Genomic DNA, 21252 nt, shown 5'->3' with positions numbered 1-21252 from the left:
CTGTCTAGGACCTTCATGAAAGTCTAGCACTTGTAACATGGGAAGCATCCTCATGGGGTAGGGGTTGGGGGAATGGGATCAGGATAGGGGTTCCACATCGTGCCCTTTACAACATTTATCTCAATACTATCATATCAGTTTCTTTAAAAAGTAGAAAAAATGCAGCTACATCTTTAGCAAGTTTTCCTTTGGGTTTGATGAGTTCCCTAGAGTTCACCACTACAACATAGTTTGTTCTTCTAAGTGTTTGCCTTTTGTCATTCATTATTGTATATAAGGGGAAGTACATGAATGGGGTGCAAGTATCACAGTGTGCATATGGAGGTTAGGGGGCAACTGTTGGGTGTCAGTTTCCTGCTACCTTGTTGAGGCAGGGTCTCTTCGGTGATGCATACTGCAGGCTAGCCAGCTCATAAGCTTCCAGCTGATTCTTCTATTTCCCGTCTCACTATAGGGGTACTAGGGTTACAGATGCTTTTCACAGTATCTTTGTACATGAGGTCCTGGAATTGAACGTCAGGTTCCATGACAAGCACTTTCACCTCCAAGCCATTTTCTTATCCGGAGTGATTTTATTTTGATCTTCCCCAATATCTTATTTTCTAACTGAGGCATATTATAAGTCCTGCTGGTTATGTCAGTTATGTATGTGGACCTGTCCCCTTCAAATGATAGGTCTATGCCTGTAATGCTCAATGCAGTACCTCTGCTTCCTAGTAAGCAACATCATTTCGTTTCCATTGCTGTTGTCAGGCCTGGCCATGAGGTGCAGGGTGGTGGCTTGAGACTCTACTTGTGTCTTTTTCTTTACCTGCCAGCTTTGATAGTTCTCACCATTCATTAAGACTTGGGATCTGATCCAGGAGTCCTTGAGAACCAGATACCACCTCTTGTTTTGGGTATTCTGTCCCTGTTCTTACATGTTACTTTTATGTGGGTAACACATGGGAGGCACACAGGATGTAATTTCTGATTAAAGCATTAGTCACAGGTGTGGCATTTTCCAAGTTTCCCACCTTTCCCTCTGCCTAGGTGACCTGGCCACTCCATCCATATTTGCTGAGCTTACTTCAAGCTCTACCGCTGCCATAGAATTATTGACTTCCCTCAGTGGCCGTGCCACTTACTGGTATATTTATTCATCTTTTACTGTGACCCTCTACCTGGTAACTAGTTGGTACCTAATTTCTTTTAGATAAATGAGTAAAAATAGTATTCAAGCATACATACTTTTAGACCCCCACCCCTCATGCATGTGGTAACCCTACATCATTTTCTAGGAGAGGCTGCTGTGGGCTATGCGTTTTCTTGGGAGATTATGCATACTTCATGAACATTGTTTTCAGCTTACAAAGTGGAATGGTATGCCATTTTGGATTTTTATGTATTTGCTTCTATTTCACGAAATGATATAGTATGTTGTCTATAGGCTGACATGATTTTCATATCATGATCTGCTGAAAATCAGCTCCAGCAAGAATGCAGTATGCCATGCTGTCAGCTGTCTGCAGCCTACCAACCTATCCAGAAGACACTTTGGTGAGAGAGAACTAGTTGGGTAGAGGTCTTAGGCAACTGTCCAAGAAGATTTGTTCTTAGTCATACTTTGGGGCAGAAGAAAGCATTTACTACATTGCTGTGGAGAAGCGTCCAAGTTCAGAAAATTCCCAGCCATGTGGTCCCTGCCAGGGTGAGGATTTTACAAAGCTGTGGAAAGGCCATGGTTGTCTAGTTTATTGAAAGAAATAATGAATCAAAAGTGTTTGCACAATTTCCCCAGGCTCTGGACACAAACAATTCTGTGGCTTGTGAGCACACTGTCATGACAGAGCGTTTTCTGGACACATTCATGGCAGGTGATGACCCTTCTCCACTTTCCTCTTCTCTGGTGTGGGTGGTGATGCTCTCAAATATACAATCAGCTTTCTGATTGACATTGATCCTGAGGTTCATGGACAGAAATCGATAAGCTATGATTTGAGATTTTAAAGCTGAATCAGGAAAAACCATAAGAAACATCTAAGTTGGTCTTGAGTCCAGGCCTGCTCGCTGGTGCTTCCCTTGTACTCTGATCTCATCCTCAGTCTTACCACAGTGGCTTCCACTTCCTTGCTTTATTGTTATGGTGCTTAAACCAGTGTTGGCTTTGTAAGCAGATGACCTTTTTGATTAACTCCTGTGATTAGACTTCCTGAGACAACTGACTGCAAGAGGTAACACCTCCTTTCAGAATTGAACGTATTTATTTTCTTAAAGATATATTTCATACCTTGAGTATATTCTGCCCCACCCTGTTCTTGCAATCCTCCTTTCTTCAACCCTCCTTGTTCCAATTAAGCCTTTAGCTCCCCTAAACATTACTTCTCCTTTCAGTCAAAATATGCATACATTCCTTTATACGACTATATAAAATCTAGGAACTACAAACAAGAGAAAACGTACATTATTTGTCCTTTTGAGAACGACTAACTATACTTAATGTGATCATCTCCAGTTGCATTGCTTTTCTTACAAACAACCTTGTGGGAACACCCCGTTATATACGCCCTACTCCACCACCTCTTATTCTGCCCCCTCTTCTCCCCTGTAAGCCTCACAGCTTGTAGGGAGATGATCCACTAGAGGTGAAGAATAAAACTGAAGACAGTACCACCATTGCATGCACTGGGTCGTAGCTTTGCAGAGACTGACCTTATGGTTTATTACACATGTAAACATGGTAGAACTTGTGACCTGTGACCTTTATAATAGAATAAATTCTATTGGCTGATAAACAGAGATCAGGTCTAGGGCCTAGAGCAGTGGTTTTCCACTTTCCTAATGCTGGGATCCTTTATAGAGTTCCTCATATTGTGGTGATCCCAACCATAAAACTATTTTGTTGCTACTTCATAACTGTAATTTTGCTACTGTTGTTATAAAGTGTAGTGTAAAATATCTGATGTGTAGCATATCTGCTGTTTCACCCCTAAAGGGGTCATGACCTACAGATTGAGAATAGTTGGCCTAGAAGAAGGATCTGTGAAGAGCATAAGGATGATTCTATTTGTGGAGGATGCAATGTGCTTGGGGCCTCATTCATAGGGATGTATGCGTTTTATTAACTGCAAGATTAGGGCCTTGAGCAATGCTCAGAGTATTGGGGGGATTCTGTTGGAGGCTGGCTCCTAGTAAATAGCAAAGAGTAACCAAGTTGACTGACAGTTGTCACTCTGGTATTCCAGGGGACTAGGTGTCATTTCCTTCTGTCGATGAAGATGGATCCATGACTGAAAATCCTAGTTTCTCTAATGCTCTTCCAACCTAAGTTTTACTCTCTTCTTATGGCCATAAAGCAATCCCACTGTGAATATATACCACAGTTTCTTTATGGTTTTCTCTTTTTGTAGACTCCCAGGTTGTTTCCATAAGTTGGCTGATGTTAGGAGTAGTATCTTAGTTTTAATTCTGTGTTTCTTCTCACTCTGTATTTAATCTGTTCCTGAATATATTTGATGACAGTGGTTATACATACTTGGCATTCATTGTAACAATATTCTCTGTTGATTATTTCTATAATAAATAATATATGAATATAGAAAAGTGTCCTCTGGCTGATGTTGTATGCATGGGTAGGTGATATGGAGGACTGTTTGGGGGAAATGAGCTGACACAAGTAAATCTCACTGCATTTGTCCTGATGGCATACCTTCTCCAAATATTCTCTGAAGACTTGACATGAGTTTTTCATGTGTGAGAGTTCTGAGGCTAAATCATTAGGTTAAAGAAGAGAGCTTTAATCTATCCTATGAAACTATTGTATATGGGGCTGTGAAAAGTTTCATTAAAGATTTTAGTGTAAAGACAAAATGAGACTTTCTTAAATAGCATCATACAGTACAGTGTAGAAGGGGTTAGAATGCTCATGGTGGATTATTTGCAATGCTTTCATTGTTATCAAATACCTGACAAGAAGCAACCTAAAGGAGCTATTCACATTGGTTCATGATTTAAGGGGACATGGTTTATCATAGTAGGAAATCACAGTGGTGGGCAGCTGTCTGATGATGGCTGTCTGATGAAGCAGCTGCTTGCTCACTTCTCAAAAGACCAGGAAGCAGAGGGAAGGCAATGATGGGGCTCTGCTCTTGCATTTGTTCCTTTTTATTCAGTCTGGGATTCCAGCCCATGGGATGGTACTGTCTACATTTAAGGAGAATCTTCTATTTAACTTCTCTCTTAGGTTAATCCTCTCGGGATAGGCCCTCTTGGACATCCTCAAAGGTGTGGCTTACTACTATCCAAAGTGTTTCATAATCCAATCAAGTTGACTGTCCAAATAAACAGTCATGTCTATTTTGCATAATACTTGAAATTTTTAAAGGCAAACAAGCATTTCACTGTTAGATTTTGTAGTTCTGCTGTAGAGAAAGGACTTCAGAGGACTAATTACTCTGGCTTGAAGTGGTTAGGACTGATATTTCTTCTATGTTGTTATCTAACCAAATTGTGTCCCATGTTTAATAATCTTCCAGGGACAGCTTATTCTGCCTTGGTAATGAAAGAGAAATTGAACTTCCAGTAAACATCAGTTCAGCTGATTGTGTGCCTGGCTTTTAGTCCACTTAATTAAAACATGCTTGATTATTATCTATGGTAATCAGTGAAGGTAAAATTGCAGATGCATTTGTGCACTCTTGGCAGATTCGTTTGGCCCTTTGGCACATCTATCACTTTGTGGTTCTTTCCCATTTAAAAAAGAAGGAGGGGGAGGGGAGAGGGAGAGAGCGATTCACAAATCAGGGAACTGGGAGAGTTATATGAAAGCTGTTTAGTTGGCCCCTGTGGCTGGACCATGGGTGCCAGTGAGGACATGCCCATGGGTCAGATTTATGGAGATGTGAAAAGTCAAGTCTTTCCAAAGATTCAGACCTGGTGAGGTGGTGACAATGGTCCACTAACTGTTGAGTATCTTACTGTGAGTTTTTTCTTATAAGTAATACAGAATGCTTCTTGCTCAAAAAAGACCATATTAGAAGTTTCTAAGTTGTGTATAATGGGTGACACCTCTAGTATCCTGGTTGATAGATGGAGAGAATGCAGAGATGTTTCCAAGAGCCAGAAGAAGACCCTGGTGAGCAAGCGCTGTGGAATGGAGCAGGCTGATAGTCAGCATAGGGCGGTGCGCCTACACTGTGGTTGCTAGAGGCAGATGATGGCTATGACTAATATGATTGGTGTTCTTAGAGAAAGGCAGTCTCCAAGCAGAATGAACAGTATTGATACGGCATGTTGCTGTTGAAGAACAGGAAGTAGCAAGAGGAGCCCATAAACTCATCTCTGTGTGTGTCTGTATGCATTCATCTCTTTACATGAGTTTCCATCTCATGAGGGTTAGGTAGGTGACATCAGGGAGTCATACAGTTATGCTCTGGCTTCCTGTAGGATTCATTTGTTTACTAAATTCTGTATTTGGGGACTTGGTCCCTAGATCTATGTGTTGATGGTGACTAGAGGTGAGGCCTTTAGAGGAAGGTTAGGATTACTTGAGATCACTGTCTCATGATGACAATAATGACATTATATGAAGAGCGAGAAAAGTAGAAGGTTAGCATGCTTGCTCTAACTTGACATGTGTGTCCTTCTATCACATTATAATGAATAGCACATGGTACTTAGCAGTGCCAACTACCACCTTTTGAATTTCTTCCAAACCTCTAGAACTAGAAGCTGAACAAACCTCTATTAGCCATGTTGATCAGTCTGTATAGCATTCTGTTATAGCAAGAAAAACAAACAGAAACACTATTAAAAACTTACTTCTTTACTACAGTCACCATAATATTTTGTATGTTCCTTTTTTTCTCTAGACAAATTGTGAAATAGAAAAATATGAGGGAAACCAAAATCATCAAAGAGATAAGAAAAGCAAAAAGGGGTGGGGGAGCAGATGTCTTCCTGGCTCCTGTGACCCTGACATCCAGTTCTCTTCTATCTATAGCATACAGAAAGAGAGCAGACTTGGTTTTTTCAGTTTGTAACACTATCTCATGTTGTCCAAGCAGGCTTTAGATTTCACTGTGTAGTTGAGACTGGCCTTGAACTCCTGATATTCTTGCCTCTACCTCCTAAATATAGGAGTTTGCAGCTATGCAGTATCATATTTGACCTTTGAAAATCATTTTTTAATTTTTATGAGTTTGGATGTTTTATGTGTTTGTACTTGGTATCCATGGAGGCTAGAAGACCCCCATCAGATCCCTTTTCAGAGGTTGTGTACTGCCATGTGGGTACCAGGAATTGAACCTGTGTCCTCAGCAAGAGCAGTCTGTCTGTCTTGATTACTGAGCCATATCTTCACATGATATTGACTTTTTACCCTATACTGCGACAATTTATTCAACTAAAAAAAAAAGTCTTTAACAACAAGATTCTGCTTCAGTACCTTGATACTAACAAAATTAATGATAATATAAAAGAGCAATTAAAATGTAATTCCAGAGAAATAAAAGAGATGCCCCTGTCTCTAACAGTCCTTTCTGCTTTATGAAAATCAAGTCAGAAGAGTAAAAAGCTGGGAGAAAAATCAAGAGAAAAAAAAAACCACTAAAAGGCAGTACTCCACCATCAAATGTCCATCTACTAATGGAATCGAGTAGTTTCTTCCTGGAATGTAATTAGGAACACAGAATTGTAAAAGAAAAGTGGTAAAACTAGTCCACAAAATAACATGAATATTTCAAGAGCATTCATAATTAAAAAAATAAATAAACAGAATTAGAGAGCCATGGTTGGTTTGATTTAAAAAAAAAAAAACAGAGGAAGATAAAAGAAACAGTACTTAGTTAAGTAAAAATTTTGGGTAAGATATAAATATTTCATCATAAAATACTTTGAAACTGAAAATCACCTCAGTGAGAGCCAGACGTAAGTACCACCAAGAGAGCAGTTGTCATCTCTTGTTCACAGCATACCACTTAGATTGAAGAGCATATTCTATTATTAGATGTGTGTTACGGTTTCTATTGCTGTGTGGAGCATGACAACATTTAACTGGGGCTGGCTTACAGTTCAGAGGTCTAGTCCATCATCATCATGGTGGGAGCATAGCAACATGCAGCATGGTGCTGAAGAAGGTAGCAAGAGTTCTACATCCAGATCCAAAGGCAGCAGGAAAAGAGAATGAGCCACTAGGCCTGGCTTGAGTGTCTAAAACTAGAAAGCCTATCCCCCATGACATGTCTACCCAACAAGGCCACACTTCTAATAATGTCACTCCCTATGAGTCTGTAGGAGTCATTTTCATTAAGACCACCACACTTGATTAAATTAAATTGTACTCAGAAACTTAATATGAAATGTACTACTCGGAGATAGAACATACACAGAGGAAAGAGCAATGAGGTGCTTATGGGCTGACGACTGTCCTTTCTGGTCTTGTCACATAGATGGCTGCTACCATTTGCAAAGTAAACCATGTCCTGCAGCTAGATCTACCTCCTCAAGGTTCCACAACCTCCCCAAACACCACCACCATCTGGGAACCAAGTGTTCAGAGTCAGAGGAAAACAGGGTTTTTTAATTTTGTAATTATATTTATGTACAGAAAACTTAGTGTACATTTTAACCCAATTTAGTGGTGAGTTCTTTAGCCTTTGCCTTTTCCAGCTTGGTAATGCAAGCCACAGACTTAGGATCCAGGACGTTGCCTCCCCAGTGGCGACAAATCTTGTCATATCTGTCATTATAATTGGTCCTAATAGCTTCCACCAGCTTAGCCAGAGCACCCTTGTCTTCCAAGTTAACCTGTGTGAAGGCAACAGTGGTGCATGTCTTCCTGTGGACCAGGCACCTCAACCTGGCCTTTTCCTTGATGATGCAGTAGGGCACCCCCATCTTTCAACACAGGACAGGCAGAAAAAACACCAGCTCAATGAGGTCTACATCATGGGCAATCATCACCAGCTGAGCTTGTTCTCCACCAGGTGCTGACTGTATTGACTCCTGCTCGGAGGACAGGTGGTCTCTTAGTTGGGATGTTCCCTTTGCCAGCAGCTTTCTTCTCAGCATAGGCGAGTAGCCTTTGCTTCTTCTCTTGCTTTGCCTGTGGCCTGTACTTGTGAGCAAGCTTAAGCAGCTGAGTAGCTGTTTACCTGTCCAGGACCTGGGTGAACTGGTTAATGGCAGGAGGTACTTTGAGCCGCTTGTAGAGGATGGTTCTTTGCCACTGCAACCTGATGTAGTGGGGCCATTTGTTGAAGCATGTTAGATCTCCTTTGGGCTGGATGCCCAATGCCGAAGTTCTTGGACCTTTTCTTAAACAAAGGATTGACCATCTTTTTGGTCTTCTGTTTCTTGATGATGGCCGGGCCGGAGCCACCTTCTTCCCCTTGGCCTGCCTTCCTTTAGGCATCTTGCTTGGCTGGTGGAGTGAGTGGAGGAAAACATTTCGAATTCAAAAGCATAATAGCCTATGCTGGTCATATGAAAGAGGAGAAAGGTACATTGGTTTGATATGTACTGTTTTTACTTTGTAATTTCACTGTCCAAGAGTGTGGCTTTAGTAATCTTTTGAATTTTATCATGCCTTTCATACTAAGGAAAATGAGCTTGAATTTCTTCTTGCATTCCAAAAAATTCCCTACAAATACTATTTGTTAAAATAAATATCCAGTCTCAACTGCTCTCTAATCAGCTTTAAGGCAAATAGATATATGGTGCTGTTAACTTATTATGAGCCATTTTGCTTCAGTTTTTAAAATATCCCTCTAGAAAAAATTGATAATCAATGGGGATAACTGTACATCTGCACATTGCTTGGTGACCCAGGCACCTCAATGCTAGTTTATACCATCCAGAAGAAAAGCCTTCAGTCATAGCTTGTGACTCAAAAGCAAAGAAGCTGTCTCAGAAAAAGCACCTCCTTCCCAGTGCCAGTCAGCAGCTTAGAGGAGACCCTCATCCAGTGACTTGTACCATAGCATTTTAGTGACTGACCTACTGTAAACCTCGATATTCTCTCACACAGTCAGCATTCCTGAAGCTACCGTGGACTGTTTGCTAAATCTTACATATCCTTATCTGGCTTCTAGCTTGCTTGTGTAGCCAAGGCTGACCCGAACTCCTGCTTTTCCTGTTTTCATCTCTCACATTATGATTAGGGGTCACAGCTCATCACACTCAGCTAAATTAGCTACTTTGATACTACCAAGTGGAGCAAGTCTGGTGTTCTGGTGTTCCTGAGTTTCAGGGATGGAGCCACAGCTTGCTCGCTGTCTCTCTATCAGTACCACAGTACCATGGTCAGCTAGTCCCCTCTGAAAGCTATTGCTCCCATGTGTCCATCTGTTTACTGTTTACATACTGGCTTTGTAACTAGATTCCGCTTATGTATCTTGGGGATCAAAAGGTACCTGCATCATAGGCTTGAATATCTCCACTCTGAGTGTTTAAAAGTATATCTGATACATAGCTGGGGTTCAACACATCCTAGCTGCTTACTAATGCTAGTCTTACTGTGATAACACTGTGTGCATGTTCTCTAATATACAGAAATAGAGCAGTGAGTGTCACACTCAAGAGGAGGGAAACATGATACTGACTGTGGTTGTCTCCTCTCCAGATGTCCAACTGTTCCTCAGTTGAGATTGGTCCACTGGAAATAGCCTATACACAACGAGAGAATGGAAGACCTTTGGTTTCTCATTTGCAAACAGCAAGTAAATGACAGATAGCCACAAGGCTTTGCAAATGTAGTCAGTCACCTTTACTCTGTTAAGCCCTGGGAAAGGAGTCATCATAACTGCTTGCCTCCATTATTTTGTATTAATGTCTTTGAGGCTGGCCTGGCTCTGCTTGCTGTTGGCAGTATCAAACTATAGTTCGAAATGTATAGAAGCTATTTCTTCAGGCATTATATAGCAAGATTAGCTAATAGTTTATTGAATGCTTTACAGAGGTTGGAAATGCTGAGCATATTTTTAAGTAATACAGACATAGGTTGAAGACATTTACTTTAGAGCATATTTCTCATGAAGCCAGAATGCTAAGATTGAGCGTGCTGTTTTCTCTGCTTCTTGTAATTTGCTCTTTATACATCAGTGCACCATTGTGTATAGTGCATAGCTGTGTATTTTACTCCTCCATATCCCTAGGTAAAGAAACTGCCCTTTAGCATTCCTGGAAAGTGCTGAACTCATTCTTCTTGTAGCTTGTTCATTTGTGAGATACTCATTACTGCAGTCCAGAGCATGGTTTTTCATTGTTGAGCCAAGTCTGAAAGTTGACAAATGAGTCTCTATATTTATTAGTCATTGCTTAATTAAGCAAATAATCAATTTGCTTAATTGATTATTGAAGTAAATGTTTTGAATCTATCTGTATTATCAGCACTATTTTTTTCATCTCACTCTCTCTTTGACTCAGTTAATAATTCTTGTGGTTTGAATGTGAAATGCCTGCTACCACCATTAGCTCATGTATTTGAACATGTGGTACCCAGTTAGTGGTTCAAGAATGTAATGGAACAATCAGGAAGTGGAGCCTTTCTAGAGGAAGTAAGTCACTGAGGGTGGGCCTTGGGGTTTCATATCCTGGCCCCACCTCCTGTTCATTCACTCTGTTTCTGGACTACTGATGGGAAGCAACCAGCCTGCCTTATGCTTCTGCTACCCTGTCTTCAACACTATTGTAGACAGTATCCTCTCTGTAACTGTAAACCAAAATAAACCCTTCCTCTCTTAAGCTGCTTTTGCTAGGGTATTTCATCACAGTAATAGAAACAAATCCAGTACAATAATCAAGAAACACAACTGAAACAAGGAAGAGAAATGAGTCTTTCATCAACTTTGGGGGTGGGGGTGGGGATTAATGCAGATTAATTAAGCTGTCTCTGAGAGACAGCTGAGCACCATAGTGAGAAGCATGTTCTTGAGGCTGCCTGAGGTTGACACCTGTTTCTGTCTCTGAGCTATGGTCACAGTCTAGAAACATTTCCTCATCTCTGCATAGGGTTCCTGTAAAGAACGACTGAATGTATGTGTGTAACTGTGCAGCCTGTTGCATACAGGGCTAATCAATGAGAAAATGCTAGTGTATTCTCATTTTGTTAAAAGGAAAGCAAAGCAGTGTATTCTCAAAAGGTTTTTAGGGTTCCTTAAATGTTTAAGTGTAGGTACTTTGTCCTTTTGTTATCTGTCTACACATTTATCTTACAGATATATTCCCTTCTATATAAAAAATTGAACTAAAATAAATGACCCTTATGTTCCTATTATTGAATACTGTTAAGTATTGAACTATTAAGACAGCTAGATTTTTTTATTGTTTTCTGTGTGTACATTCCCTATATAGGTATGCACTGACACTCACATGGAAAGATCTAGAGATGTATTGTGTAAAGCCATGTTGCATATTGTGGTTTTGCTTCTCATTGAAAATATGTTTACAAATGCACATAATTTATATTTACCTTCATATCAGAGATTCCAGAGTTTTACATAGGCAAATGTGAACAGGTTACTGGTGGGGCAGGGTAGAACACAAGAGTAGGTAAAACATTAAGAACTTTGCTGGTTGTGATGTCTGATCTGACTAGTCTTTGCTGAGAATGTTCTTTGTGTGACTCATACATTTGTGTTTAAATATTCATCTAAAGCTGCAGTCAGCTAAGATGTGCATTGTATCCTAATGATGCAGACAGGGAAACCATCCAGATGAGAGGACAGTAGTGATCAAGCTTGGGCATGAGGTCTACCTGAAGCCCATCAAGTTCCACCAGTGACCTGGATGATTAGCATGTGTCGTGGTTAATTCCGGCTGTTAGTTTGACAGTATCTAAAACTATGTAGGACAGAAACTTCTAGGCATGTCTGTGAGGAAGTTTCTAGATTGGGGTACTTGTAGTGAGAAGATCCACTGTGGACAGTACCATCCTGTAGATTAGAATCTTAGACTGAATAAAAGGAAAAACTAAGCTGAGAACCTGTATTCATCTCTCTTGTTCCCACCTACACATGAGCTGTAACCAGCTGCCTCACCTGGATTACCTTGCCTTCCCCACTATTGTGGACTATATCCTAAAACCAGGAGCCAGGAGAAACTATTTTTTATGTTAATTTTGTAAGGTACTGTGTCACAGCAACTTAGGTTCCAAATCTGAAAGTGAGGCAATAATTGTACCTATATAAGTTTTCTATAAGATTTGAGTAAGTATACCTTTGTAAAAGAGTCTGAGCATTTCTGTCACTGAAGCACATCAGTGCCAGCTTTTCAATCAGTAAGAAGAAGCCATGTGTGTAGATGTGCACATCTAAAGGTAAAATGGTTTGTTTGCTTGCACTTGCACATACTCAGCTAAAACTACCCTTTTAGGCCCACAGATGACAGCAACCAGCCACCAGGACGAGGTGTGCTATCCATGCATGGGCTGACCTATGGTGTGATACGTGTGGATTCAGAGGAGAAGCTGTCTGTGCTTACAGTGCAGGATGTAGGCCTTGTTATGCCTGGAGGTGAGTACAGCTCTGGGGTGTTGTCTTAGTTTGAGTTTCTATTGTTGTGCTAAAATACCATGACTTTAAACAGTTTGAGACTGAAAGGTTTTGTTTGGATTATCTGTTGTGGATTAGACCTCTAAAGGGAAGTCAAAGCAGGAATGGGGCAGGAACCTGAGGCAGGAGCTGGTTTAGAGAAGTCATGAAGAAGTGCTGCTTTGCTCCCCATGACTTGCTCAATCTGCTCTCTTATAGAAGTCAGGACCACCAGCCTAGGGGTGGCCTCATTCACAATTGCCTGGTCTCGCCCACATCAATCAACGATTAAGCAAATGCCCCACAGGCTTGCCTACAGCTAGCTCTTATGGAGGCATCTTAATTGTGGGTCCTTCCTCTCAGAGCTTACCTCAAGTTGACATAAAACTAGCCAGCACAAGTGTGAAGTTGGCAGTCCTAGCATGGTTTCCTGACTCATCAGTTAGTGTATGCTTTTTGAGCACAGGCTAGCATCTTCTCTTCTTGTCCATTCCATTTCCCTTTGTATGATATCATAGGTTTAGCACCGAAATGCTAATACTTGGATGTTTAGGTTAATCTTTAGACATCTAAAGCATGTCCCAAGAAAAGGAAATCATAAATATTCATAAAGCTGCTGAAGAGTATCTCTTCTCTGGAGCCCTTTCCTCCAGGAAGGCATTTTGAACCAACTCTGTAATCTACAGTGTTTCTCAGCTGCTTCTGTTTTTGCAACCCAGACAGACCCCTCCTGAATCATACTGATGCCTCAGCCCAAGCTGGACACCAAAGCTCTGCCTTTAGTGAGGCATGAAGGGCTTTGAGCAGTATTTATGAAACCTGAGCAATGACAGTTTTTGTTATGTGTGAAGCCACTGCTTATCGTGGAAGCAGATTAGTCACTCGATTGAAGGGACACTATCCCACACACCCCAAAAAACACATTTCACCTGCCTCTCCGTCCATCAAGAATATGCTCTTGTGCTTCTAAGCTATCTATGTACAGGACTACAGCCCATGTTCTTAATGTGTTGAATGTTGTTCCTGATGCCTGTCTGACAGGGACACGAATACCAGCATATTTGTCCTCAATTTCTGTATTCCGGAATGGAGCCCAGGGTTCTCTCTCATTCAGAGTTCCTGCCCAGAATGTAGGCAACTCCTTTGAAGTCTCTTTGTGCTCCTTCATACAATAGAGTAGCAAAGTCATACATAGATGAGCAGCAGTCATTGTTATATATCTAGTTATATCACATAGCCATATATAGCTAATTGGCTTCTTACAGGATCTTGGTTGGGATCTGAGTGCTGGTTAGAAAAAGGCCACACTGCCTGTCTATAATGATGAAGTGAGCAGGGGAATGGCCTTTCTCTTTCTCAAAGCATAACAGAAATAAAGCCTGGCCTAATCAGGCTCCTAACTGTTCTATTCTCCTTTCTGTAGAGGAAGCTCATTTAGAGTCAAAACAACTTAGGTCTCCAAACTCCAAATTCAGGCTATCCCAGGCTCATTGTCCACTTCCCAGGACTAGCCAGACCACCTACCTATGTTGCTTTCTTTCTTTACAAAAGCCATGCAAACAAGCTTTTAAGTAAATGAATTCTCATGCTGGAGGCATCAAAAGATTCAGTGCCATAACAATGAAAAACCTTTCTGTCTACTCAAGTCACTTACAGTACCACAGGTTTCTTTTCAGAAATTTCTATTCAGAAATAGTCCATAGTGTAGTATCATATCAAAGAAACACACCCCCACATCCATATGTACTTGTACATTGTCTTTCTTGGGTTTTGTCAATGATAGGATATAGAACACAAAGTTTTTTTGTCTTAGGTTCATTTGTTAGTACATAAAGAACTTGCTCCTTTCCAGGCAGTACAGTATTACACAGTTTGAATGCATAATTATATAAACCTTCCACTGCTGGGGAATTATACTCCTTGCTGAATTCTGATGTAAAGGACCACATCTGAGCTTTTAGTCTACAAGAGTGTGGGAGTAGAATAAAAAATTCTCAGAATTGTTTCTTTTTTAATATAATTAAGAATCTCATACATACATACAGTTTTGATCAAACATACCCCCATCCCTTCATTTGAAATTCCTTCTTTATGCCCCCAATTTTATGCCCTACCAAGTTCTTATGCGCATTCTCTCTCTAAATTGTTGTATATGTGTGAGTGTTTTGTCTCCATGTGTGTCTATGCACCATATGTGTGCCTGGTACCCACATAAGCCAGAGTAGATGTTGGATCCCCTGAGAATGGAGTTACAGATGGTTGTGAACCACCATGTGGATATGGAGAATCACACCTGAGTCCTCTGCAAAATTAGCAATGCTATTAGTACTGAGTGATCTCTCCAGTTACATATGTCTGTCTGTCTGTCTGACTGTCTCTGTCTCTCTGTCTCTGTCTCTCTGTCTTTCTCTGTTTCTCTCTGTCTCTGTTTCTCTCTCACTGAATGTTCAGACCATATTTTACATATATATATAATTATTATTATTATTATATAGTAGTATTCTTTGAGGATTATATGCAACAGGGACTTTAAACCAAAGGGACAGATTTATGTAGGTCAATGAAGGCTGTAAATTCTGCTTTCAACTTAGAAAAGCTTTGGAAGACTTACAAACACATACCTATGCCACTTCGTTTGCAGTGCTGAGGTTGTATTTTAGAACTGTCCCCTGTTCTTCTGGTCCATGTGTAGTGAATGACTGACACATCGCTGAGTATCATCTCATACATAAATGGCACATAAAGATTCTCTCCCTGACTATAATTTTCATATTAAAATTAGAGTAATTGAAGTGATTGCTGTTATAATAATGAAATCTGACATTTTGATAGAACATAAGAAGTTACAGCTCTTAGAGAGAATGAGCACCTGGCCCTTATTGGAATTTTATTCAAGGTGGTATGTCTGCCCATTTGTTCCCTCATCGGTGTTCCTGGATCTGTTAACTTCCCTGCTCCTTGCTCATGCTCTCTGGTGCTTTCTTGTTTTGCCTTTAGCCATCATGTGTTCAGTGAAGCCAGATGGGATTCCTCAGTTGTGCAGGACGGATGAAATCGGGGAGCTCTGTGTCTGTGCAGTTGCCACAGGAACATCATATTATGGTCTCTCTGGCATGACCAAGAACACCTTTGAGGTAGGTTGATGGGAAGATCCTTCAGCTTTGCCAGGTGTTCAGAAACAGATGATAAACTTACTAAGATGAAGATTTCACAAAAGAGCATTCATATTATAGTTAAATTGGTTGCTTTTTACATACTATTTTTGTTTTTGATAGTTGTGTTATCAGCATTATTCTGACCTTTTAGCTAGTATCTAGAAAGAATAAGCAGTTTCTTTAAAATGTTTTTGTGTGTGTATATTATTATCAGCTGACAGGTGAGTAATGAAAAACCACATGTGTGATAGGAGATGGTCTGCATAGGTGTGTGGGTAAATGTTCTTACTCAGGAAGCCTGCTGGCCATTCCCACACAGTCTCATGGCATCAACTAAACTTGGCGGGGTGTGAACTTGGGAGAACCTGAGTGTTAGTGCACATTAAATAATGATTTTAGTGGTAAAAGTGAGTATGTGAGATATATATGGTAAGAGATCATGGGCATAGACATACATGTAGTATATGGATATGTGTTGTGCATGTGTGAGATGTGTGTCATGCATGTGTGACTATCTGGTGTCCACAGATAACCCACTTTTTGTGAGTGTTGAACACATAGCAAACAGAAACATGGAAGGAGTTAAATCTCAGGTTCAAGTGTCCTGCACTATATTACAGTGGTCTTAGAACTTCTTTTTTTTCATGTGGTTTTTAGCCTTAGCCTTAGGAGTAACACAGATTTCACTGATTCATGCGTAGAATAGATTATTCATTCCTAAATGTTAGATTTGGACCAGCATACACATAAATATGAATTCATATCTCTAAAACTCCAGAACTGGAGCTGAGTGCACAGTCTAAGTAAAATTTCCTTTTCTATGCAATTCATCTCCAAGGTTGAAGTAAACAAGATCTGCATTTTGGACTAGCTCTGTTCTCTTTACAGTTTCCTTTTCAGCATACTTCCAATAAGGAAAAGTACATTTTAATGAATAGGGATCAGCTACCACCAGTATGTGTTATTTTAAAATGTACTTTGTGTCTCCGTTAACCACTTTTACCTGGTTTTATAATCATAGTGGCTGCTGCCTGTCTGGAGGCTTGGAGCCTAAGAGAGGAGCTTCCTAAAGCCCTTTTACCCAGAGATGCAGAAGTGACAGAACTTTGCTGAGCCTGTGGGGAAACAAAGGGAAATGTGTGCCCATGTACATTAGATACTTTTGACCTGCCTATAGCATCTGGCAAAAGCTTACGTAAGTGGGAAGAGTTTATTTTGGTGAAGTTTGAGAGTACAATCCATCCTGGGGAAGCAATGGTGGTGGGAATGTAAGATGGTTTATCCCACTGCACCCATGGTCAGGAAGCACCAAGAGATGAATGCAAGTGCTTAGCTTCCCTTGGATTCAGTCTGAGCCCTCAGCTTATGAAACACTATCACCCATATTCACACTTCATCTTCCCTTGGGTAAAGCTCTCAGGTATGACCAGAGGTGTGTCTCATATGTTATTCAAAATTCAGTCTAATGGACAATGAAGAGTAAACATTGCACCATGTTTGTGAACTGTCAAGCAGAGTCACCATGATCTCATGCTGGCAGACTTCCTGGAGATAAAGAAGTAAATTTTGTCTTTTCTCACAGAAGTGGTTAAGACCATGACTCCGTTAGCCCTTTAAGGTGGCCTAATTGCAGCTTTGTTTCCCCTAGGTATTTCCCATGACAAGCTCCGGGGCTCCGATCAGTGAATACCCATTCATAAGGACAGGTTTGCTGGGATTTGTTGGTCCTGGGGGCCTCGTCTTTGTTGTGGGTAAGATGGACGGCCTGATGGTAGTCAGTGGAAGAAGACACAATGCAGATGACATTGTGGCCACAGCCTTAGCTGTAGAGCCCATGAAGTTTGTCTACAGAGGCAGGTTAGTGGTACTTGTCTGCAAATTAAATGCTCATTTTTGATAAATTGGTTTCATAGAGGTATTGTTGCTGTGGTAAAATACCATGACCAAAAACAACTAGAAGAGGAAAGAGTTTATTTGGCTTATTTTTACACATAATTGTTCATCATTGAAGGAAGTCAGGACATGAACTCAAAGCAAGAACCTAAAGGCAAGAGCTGATACAGAGGCCATGGAGAGATTCTACTTGCTTGATTCTTGTGGCTTATATAGCCTGCTTTCTGATATAACACAAGACTACTAGGCCAGGGTGCCCCTTGCATACACACAATGGGATGAGTCCTCCACATCAGTCACTAAGAAAATGACCCCACAGGCTTACCCCTACAACTTGGTACTGTAGAAGCATTTTTCTCAACTAGGCTCCCTCGCTGATTCTAGTTTGTGTCAAATTGACTAGGCCAGCAGAGTAGAATAGGTCTTAACGGGTGCTAAAATTCCTTAGACTTATTTGGATTTAGTTCCTTCTTCTATCAAATTGAAGCATTTGGACTCAGTGACCATTGAGGTCTCAACAAGTTGTGATTCCTCAAGAACTAATATGAAGTCTTTGAGATACCTATCAACTTAATATCTTGAAAAATTCTGTAATAAACAACTACAGATGTCCAAGAGACCCAGAAATCAGTCATAATTTATGTGGAAAAACGCCTGCTTATGTATTTGAATGCCCCCACAACTTGTTTTCTTTCTTTCTTTCTTTCTTTCTTTCTTTCTTTCTTTCTTTCTTTCTTTCTTTCTTTCTTTCTTTCTTTCTTTCTCTCTCTCTCTCTCTCTCTCTCTCTCTCTCTCTCTCTCTCTCTCTCTCTCTCTCTCTCTCTCTTTCTTTCTCCTTCCTTCCTTCCTTCCTTCCTCCATCCTACCTTCCTACCTACCTACCTACCTTGCCTGAACCTAGCAAACACTCACAAATGTTAGTTACAATTGGATCTTTTCCTGTAGCTCTTGAGCTTCCTGGTGCTGTAGAAGAAATCAGAAACTCCTCTAGATGCAGTTTCATCTACAAGAACCAATAGTTCATAGGCACATGGCTGTACCATTGCCAGCTTTAAATTATCTTTAAAACTATAGCCTAGACTCATGGTAGCTGTATTACCTATGTAAGACCTATACAAGATGAAGCTAGTTTACAATTCCAGCATGGACTGGAAAGGGCTCCTGAGGCTCCAGGCCAGTGTTTCTTAACCTGTGGGTCAAATAACCCTTTCACAGGTATCACCTAAGGCCATTGAAAAACATAGATATTTACATTGCAATTCATAACAATAGCAAAATTATGGAGTAGTAACAAAATAATTTCATAGTTGGATGTCACCACAACGTGAGGAATTATATTAAATGGTTGCAGTATTGGGAATGTTGAGAACTACTGGTCTAGGCCTAATTGATAGTTGATGGCTAGCTGCTGAGAGATGGAAGGTCAGTTTTCTTTTGGAAGAGGATAACTATTGGCAGGTTGCCCATGCCTCAATGATGTATGTGCATATGGGAAGCACTAATTGAGGGTGTGTGTTTTAAAACAACAATGAAAAAAGTCATGAAGTTGGGAAAGAGATGTGTGTAGGGAAGGCAGGTGGATAGAGAGTAGAATGGTGGATATGACCAATGTACTTCATATACATGCATGAAACTTTCAAAAAATTAAAAAATAATAACTTTGAGGGGGAAAAGAAACTGGAAAGTGGGAACCTATTTGTAAAAACAGGGGTGTATCATAGAACTTTTCAGTGGCTGCATTAGTGTGGTAACCATACAAAGCAGGCACATTTGAGCAAAGAACCATTAGTGGCAAGGAAGCTTTCTGTTGCTGTGAAATGGACTACTTTACATTTGCAAACTCAAGAAAGATTGTTACCGTCTCCGAATACTAGTTAGCCCTTGCACTGGTCAACGTAAACTCGTCCTTCAGTCAGCCAACCTTTGGGCAGCTGCAGTCAAGTTATCCCCTGTCCCCAAAAATGGTACACAAGTATCATAAGATTGTAAGTAAGTTTACTATTTTCTATGGGGCTGCATTTATAGCTTGTTTTGACTGTATATTTGGTACACCTGTAACCAAACCCCCAAACCTAAGAGATGACAAAGAGCCTTCAAGTGTTAGGTGTGTATTGTTTCTTTTCTCCCTCAGCGTTAGTCTACGAGTAGTGTGAAGTCATATGAGATTTGAGTAATTAACCTTAATTATGAGAGTCCACAAGAGTCCATGGAAGCAGGTCTCTGTCCTCTGCTCACCACAAGTTCCATCTGTTCTTGCAGGATAGCTGTGTTCTCAGTGACTGTCCTTCATGATGAAAGGATAGTGATTGTGGCTGAGCAGAGGCCGGACTCCACAGAGGAAGACAGTTTCCAGTGGATGAGCAGAGTACTCCAGGTAGCATGTCTAAAGCATTTATGTACTTCTGGCTTTTCTCATTCACTAGAGGATTGTGGCCCAGCCGTTTCCAACCATTCCTTTGCACATATGCCCATATTCTGTTTTCTGATTGGAAATTCTATAGTGTCCAGAAACAAGCTGAACAGATGAAGTATAGAAGTCAGGAACTGTAAAACTACTTAGCAGTTTTATCGGAGGACAACAAGCATGTGTTATGACAATTGTGAGGATGTATACTCTTTTCTACACCCTTCTCCCCCTTTTTAATTATTTATGGTTTTCCAATAGTTTTATGTGAAATCATGCAGCCTTTTTAATGTAGTGAGAAAATCATCTCTTAATTTAGCCTTCATGCAGAGCACTGTACATACATGAATACATTGTATATTATAGACAGTAGATAGTTTTATAATTTTTATTTTTATTTAAAATTGAGATTTTTTTCATTCAATATATTCTGATCACAGTTTCACTGCCAACAACTCTTCCCAGGTCCTTTCTATCTCCCCACCCTTCCAAATCTACATCCTTTTCTTTTTCTCATTAGAAAGGAGGCAACTACACACACACACACACACACACACACACACACACACACATACACAGAGAGAGAGAGAGAGAGAGAGAGAGAAGGAGAGAGAGAAAGAGAGAGAAAGAGAGACAGATTGAGACAAAAAAAAGAATCAGAGAATAAGCACAAGAGATATAAACACAAATACACACACCCGCACACACACAAAATTGGAAAACATAAAACATTCACAGAAGACCTTTATGGTAAAAAACAAAAATTTCCCAGGCAAAGCTTTGTGAGAAAAAAAACCTTTAAAAATACTATTGAGTTCATAATGTGTGGACCATCTACTGCTGGGTGTGGGGCTTGTCCTTAAGCATGGCTTGTGTACCTAGTAAGACTCCATTGGAGAAAATCAATTTTTTTCTTGTGATAAATTTTTCTTTTGTGAGTGTTTGTGCACACAAAGTTTTTGTGCATGCAGTTATTTACAAATGCTAGATATAGTGGCTCATTCCTGTAATCCCAGCAAAACTCTGTAATCTCTGTAATTTCAGAGGCTGAGGTGAGAGAAGGGCCATTGGTTAAAGATCAGCCTGGGCTAAAGTGTAAACCTGTGTCTCAAAACAAAACAAAACAAAACAAAACAAAACAAAACAAAACAAAACAAAAACCAGGAAAACAAAAAGGGGGAGGATGGGAGAGAAAGCTCGGTGAGTCAAGTACTTTCTTCATAAGCATAAGTCCTGAAGTTCAGTCCTCAGAAGCCATGCAAAAAGAGCCAGGCACAGAGATTCTGTGGCC

General features: G+C 40.4%; 1 protein-coding gene across 6 annotated transcripts in view; it reads left to right on the top strand.

The window, feature by feature from the left end:
* The window catches only part of Dip2c (DIP2 acetate--CoA ligase C (putative)), a 404339-nt gene that overhangs the window by 317098 nt on the left and 65989 nt on the right, over window positions 1-21252 (top strand). For all 6 annotated transcript variants that reach the window (XM_029468564.2, XM_029468565.2, XM_029468563.2 and 3 more), the window contains 4 exons: window positions 12352-12491; window positions 15507-15643; window positions 17313-17521; window positions 19817-19931. In XM_029468564.2, the coding sequence (XP_029324424.1) occupies window positions 12352-12491; window positions 15507-15643; window positions 17313-17521; window positions 19817-19931 (601 nt within the window). The remainder of the gene's footprint in view (window positions 1-12351; window positions 12492-15506; window positions 15644-17312; window positions 17522-19816; window positions 19932-21252) is intronic.

Source organism: Mus caroli, unplaced genomic scaffold (assembly GCF_978045245.1).
Source record: "Mus caroli unplaced genomic scaffold, Mus_caroli_1 scaffold_15, whole genome shotgun sequence".
In the NCBI taxonomy this organism is placed as follows: Eukaryota; Metazoa; Chordata; class Mammalia; order Rodentia; family Muridae; genus Mus; species Mus caroli.
The sequence above is the reverse complement of the archived record's forward strand: the minus strand, read 5'-3'. Positions and strand labels throughout refer to the sequence as shown.